Here is a 5,898-nt window from a genome sequence, read left to right on the forward strand (position 1 = left end):
TAAATTGAATTAATGATAAAATTTAATGGACAATAATACTAAATATCACAACAATTATAATGGATAAAAGAAAAAATTTATCTGTGAAGTACAAATATTACCAATAACATATCTTTAAATTCACACATTCTTCTTGGATATACAATATAACCTACAAAAATTATAAAAAAATAAAATTAATATGAGTATTAAACTTTTAAGAATGAAATAAAAAGTTTCTTATTAATGAGTATTTGGTCCTTTGTCAACAAAAAATAATTGAAATAAAGAAAAAATAATAACATTAATATGTTAAAAAATAATTCAAAATTAAATATTTCACCCTATAATTATAATAAAAATTAAAACTTATTTGTTACTAGCACTTCATACTTGATCATTTGTAATAGTTTTTAACAATTTTGAGAAGACTTAACAATACTCAAAGTCAAATAACCAATAACATTAAATAACACAATAACATCACTTTAAACCTACAGAAATTAGAATAACAGAATACTTCAGTAGAACAAAATGTAGTAAGTGAGAAAAACTAATATTGAAACAATACAACTACTATGATTACATAATTTATTAAATAATATCAAGCTGTGAAATAGTAATATATGTAACTTTTTTTATAGGAGTACTTTTTTAAAGGAGAAATGAATTACAAATTACAATTACAAATAGACTATGTTTATGGGAAAAATATGTAATTGCTGGTTCGTTTTTTTTTAATTATTATTTATTAATTAAGTCTAAGCAGAAAAATTAATTAGAATATAATTTTTTTACAAAACTGGGTTTTGAACCCGACGTGAATCGAACACGCAACCTTCTGATCTGGAGTCAGACGCGCTACCATTGCGCCACGGATCCACTTTATGTTACATTCTCTGTTTATAAATATATAATTGTTTTAAGTCATTTGATTGTTCTAGCCATGCCCATATTTGTCTTTGATTAATTTTCTAAAGTAAGGGACGGTAAAGGCCTTATTTCTTGCGAATTGACGATTTAGGAATGAGAATTGCTAAGGGGCCCAACACTACAAGTAGGTGGATTATCGCTATTGGTGCAATAATATTGGGTCCCACTTGTTTGAATTTAATAAGTATTATGGGGTATCGCTAACCAATCATAGAATGACACCTCATGTGGTGTTGGACACCTTAAGGTGCCAAATAGCAACACTCTTTAGAAATAGAGTGTTATAGAGACAATACGTAGCATTTGTCTTTTAATGTCTAAGCTTCTCAATTAGCATATAATCTCTATTTTTATCTACTTTTTGGAATCGTTATGTGTGTGTGTGTTTTTTTTCAACCGGAAGCATCACAAATTAACTAGCTAGAATAATGATCAGTGCCAGCTACAATTTAAACATCACAAACTCATAAACACAACATAATTATGCTTTAAACATTAATTAACGACTGGCCACTGGGTACTGACATTTTATTAATTAAGACAGATACATATTTTATTATGATGAAATATATATAGCTAGCTAGGTGGACGCATCAGTTGGAGAAATTACGAGGGCAAGAAACTCTTTATCAACTTCAAATTTGGCCATGTCTTTTGGCTTGAAACAAATATAAGCCTCTAGTACTCCATCGCCCATTATATTGTCCAGAAAAGCAATGACATTCTTGAAGCACCGAGCACCTGAGCTCACCCACGTGGGCTTTCCTAGTCCAAAGTCAGCTTCATAGGCAGGAAAGCCACACACACTAGTGAAGACTAATGACACCATATCTCCCTTCACGAATATCTCGGTACCTTTCTTGAGAGAATCCATAAACTCATCTCCCACACTGCGAAGATTTTCTACATCTTCCTTATTGATCTTTCGTATGTCCTCTCCTATGGCCCTTGCCAATCCATAATTACAGTCCTCTTCTTTGCTAGAAGAACTGCTACTCAAGGGAGGAATGGTTACAGAAGAAGTGTAAAAGTTTCCAAAAGAATGTGGTGGCAATGGCGGATCAAACATTGGACGAAGATTCACAGTGTGATGTATCGTGCGGATGTTGAAAGCTGGTTCTGGCACTATTTTAGTTGCAGCCACGAAACGGCTCCATATGAAAGCAGATAAGGCTTCCATAGTCGAAAGTCTCCATTTAGGGCTGTTTTCTTGGTTGGTTTTCTCTTCATATTTTGCCCTAAGAGCTTCCACCTTACAAGCATTAAACACGAACCTCTTCGTTATGACTGTGTTGCTCTTTTGGACGACCTGAGATGGGTCGTAACTGGCCATATCTTTTGGTGGAATGAGAGAGGCAGCGGAAACGAGTTCTGGTCGGACTACGGCACCCTCATCGCCGCGAGCAATGGCCATCCAGTTTTTGATGAAGAAGAGGCTGGACAAATCATCTACGAGGCGATGGGACAGGCATACTCCAATGGCGACTCCTCCGCTTTCGAAGATGTTGAGCTGGATGCCAAGGGGCAACTCGGTGAGTTGATCGAGTTGGAAAGGAAGGAACTCGTTGAGCTCACATGGGGTGGTACTTGGTTTATTCTTGAGATCATCAGTGAGTTGGCTCTTCAGTGCACGCGCTTCCACGAATAGAACTCCATTGTCGTTGCAGTTGACGTAGTTTTCGTCTGTGAATGTTCCTGCTAGTGGGTAGTAAAGGGTTAGGACTTGGGACAAGGATTTCTTAAGCTTGTTGGATATGTCGTCAGCGATGTTTGACTCAGTACTGGTATTGTTGTTTGTTTCGTAGAAGTAGATAAAAGAAAGATACGCTTTGGGACATAGTTGGTCGAGCAAAGAGAGCTTGTAACGACGGAGATGGGCAGGAGTGGAAGATAAGGGTTTGATCATTTCATTGGACATTACCTGCACCAGCATTTTCACACAACTTTATTAAGTGTACGTACGTAGTAATTCTATATACGCATGTATGTGTATCATCTCACTTATATATATATAAATTATATATACATTTTCAGAGCAAGAGGGAGCTATAGTGCTACGTCATTTGAAAAAGAATTTTGAACAACAGGTACTATCATATAGTAGATTATTGTAAAGACTCCAATTTAATCTGATAGCTACTAATGAGCGAAATTGTTTCAAACTAAAATTTATTACTACCTAATCTAATAATTTGACGTTTCCAGATTTTCATTGTAACTTAAACGACTTTAAGACAAATTAAAGGTCTTAATCTTTAAATATATATAATGACTTTTATAGTACAATTAGTAGTACTGTTTAATATTAGATAACTATAGCATTAATTTATTAAATTATCATTGTTGAGACATCATTTGTATCTCTATGAATAATGTCCTAATTAATCAAGCAAATCAATAATTGAATATTGTATGTGTAGACGCGTAAAATAATAAACGGGGTTAAAAAAGGAATTGTCCAACAATGAGAATGCACATGATACATAGCCTTTATTACAAGAATGCCACGAAGGAAAGATAACATGTGTGTCATTTTAGCATTCTCTTGTAAGCTACGTGTTGCACTCTATCACTACAAAAAACTTCACTTTTGCTGGCGCAAATTTGCGCCGACAAAAGTAAGGTTTTGCGTCGGCAAAAGCCATATGGATTTTGCCGACGCAAATTTGCCCCGGCAAAAGTCCGTGACGTACCCCCATCGCTAATTGCACTTTTTCAGACGCAAAACGTAATGCGCTGGCAATGGTATCTTTTGGCGATGAAAAAATGCGCCGGGAAAAGTAAGGATGCGCTGGCAAAAAAATTTGTCGTGTTGTTGTGGAAAAAACTTTTAGCAGCGCAAAAATGCGTTGGCAAAAGATGACTCTTTTAGTGGCGCGTTTTTGTGCCGGGAAAGGTGTATATATGTAGTGAGGGTTGAGACTTTTGCCGACGTAATTTTGCACCGGTAAAAGTATTTTTTAAATAATTTTTTTTATTATATTACTAATTTTATTTTCAATATATTAATATTAATTAATAAATTTTGATTTTAATATATTAATAATTATTTAATTTTTTAGTAATATTATTTAATTAGAAATAAAATTAAAATTAAAATTAAAATTTTATAAATAAATAAAAAAAATTACAACTATTAATATTTATTGTCTCCACCAAACATGAAAATATAAAAGTAGTTTAGTAAATTAAACTGTAAATAAATAAATAAAAAGTTCTAGAAATGAGTACTGCCCACCTCATCATCCCCGCCCCCATCAGTATCATCGCCCCCGTCAGAATCATCGTCCTCATCCGGATCCTGTTCTGGTAAGTCGACAGTAAAATCGGGAGCCATTTCACCAACCTGCTTCAACAAAGCACTGAGCAGGACATCTTGACGCCGTTGACGACTCTCAAGTTTAGTCGTATGCTTCTTTACACTACAACAAAATAGATGTTTTATGACTTTAATTGGGAGACATTGGAAGTCTACAATGTCTCCCAATTGGGGAGACGTTGCTGCTAGGGTCATTGTAGGTATATTTCTCACGTCTCCCATTGGGAGACGTGCCTCACTTCCCACGTCTCCCATTGGGAGAGGTTGAAAGTCAAACGTTGACTTTCCACCTCTCCCATTGGGAGACATGGGAAGTGACTCACCTCTCCCAATGGGAGACGTGGGAAGTCCCTAGGAGACATCCAACGTCTCCCATTGGGAGAGGTGAGTCACTTCCCACGTCTCCCAATGGGAGACATTGAAAGTCTCTCCTATTTAAAAAAATAAATTAAATAAATTTATAATTAATATTATTTTAATTTGATTTAATAATTAATTAAATTGAAATAATATTAATTTAAATTGAAATTATTTTAATCTAAATTTAAATTGATTTAATAATCAATTAAATTGAAAGAAAAAAATATATTTGTTAGACATATAATTAATATTATTTTAATTTGATTTAATAATTAATTAAATTGAAATAATATTAATTTAAATTGAAATTATTTTAATTTAAATTGAAATTATTTTAATCTAAATATAAATTGATTTAATAATCAATTAAATTGAAATAAAAAAATATATTTGTTAGACATATACAAGAAATATAATATTTGTTAGACATATTCAAAATGAACAAATATTGCATTGTGTATGAAGAAAGAGTTAAAAAATAAAAATAAAAATCTATCAACGATGTCGGTAACTTTGGATTATCGGCAACATATATGTCACCCATTCTTGTCGCAACTCATCAATTTGTGCCTATGTATTTGATGTGATTGTTAGCTGCAAGAAATATAAAGTAAAATATATTAATTAATTATTTGATTACATTTATAGTTTCAAAAATAATTTGTAAATTTTAATTAATAATACCGTTCTCAAGTAATGCCCGAGACTCGCATGTTCAATAGTGACCTAACCATCTGCATGTGTATAACAAAACAAACAATTCAAACAACATAAAATAAGTTTCTTTCTTATAGGATGTCTATATTAAACTAATTATTTATTATCCTAGATAAAACTGGGCAGCATTTCCCCTATAATAGTAACCTAACCATCTGCATGTGAATAGCAAAACAAACAATTCAAACAGCATACAATAAGTTTCTTCCTTATAGCTCCGCAACACACAACCAAATTTCTCAGAACCTACTTCACTAAAACACACAAGTTTTAAACCTTTTGTTATCATCGCAGCACACAATTTTAATCTCAGAACCTACTTCACTATGGATGAATATTTAAGATATTCAAACTCCTCTAACATTTTTTTAATAATATTAAAAGTAGAAGTAAGAGAATATATATGTACCTCTTGCAGTTAATAATCCAAAAGCTAGCAAAATTACTTCACTTAGTAATCAAATTCGCTATTAAATCCACAAACCAATAAAATTAAATTAATAAATAATAAATAAAACATCACTAAATATCTAGCAATATATAACGTATTATTGTAATTTTAGAAACTTAATTACCTCAAATGTGTGATT

At 32.5% G+C, this 5,898-nt stretch overlaps 1 protein-coding gene and 1 non-coding gene across 2 annotated transcripts; both read right to left on the minus strand.

The window, feature by feature from the left end:
- Positions 1-789: 789 nt before the first annotated feature.
- On the minus strand, positions 790-861 carry TRNAW-CCA (transfer RNA tryptophan (anticodon CCA)). The gene has a single exon. It is a non-coding gene; the product is annotated as a tRNA-Trp (tRNA).
- A 631-nt stretch (positions 862-1,492) lies between these two features.
- LOC133823766 (stemmadenine O-acetyltransferase-like) lies at positions 1,493-4,249 on the minus strand. Its single transcript, XM_062256616.1, has 2 exons — positions 4,151-4,249; positions 1,493-2,833 (listed from the first exon to the last, which is right to left on the minus strand). The coding sequence occupies exons 1-2, from the start codon at positions 4,247-4,249 to the stop codon at positions 1,493-1,495; spliced, it is 1,440 nt and encodes a 479-aa protein (XP_062112600.1).
- Between the last annotated feature and the right edge of the window lie 1,649 nt (positions 4,250-5,898).

This window comes from Humulus lupulus, chromosome 3 (assembly GCF_963169125.1).
Source record: "Humulus lupulus chromosome 3, drHumLupu1.1, whole genome shotgun sequence".
In the NCBI taxonomy this organism is placed as follows: domain Eukaryota; kingdom Viridiplantae; phylum Streptophyta; class Magnoliopsida; order Rosales; family Cannabaceae; genus Humulus; species Humulus lupulus.

What these genes read in the sequence shown, in the direction of transcription:
- LOC133823766 (XM_062256616.1), bottom strand. Translation starts at nt 4,249, where the DNA reads ATGGCTCCCGATTTTACTGTCGACTTACCAGAACAGGATCCGGATGAG. An exon ending in ATGGGGGCGGGGATGATGAG is followed by an intron (nt 2,834 to 4,150) that starts GTGGGCAGTACT and finishes ATGCTGGTGCAG; the next exon opens with GTAATGTCCAATGAAATGAT.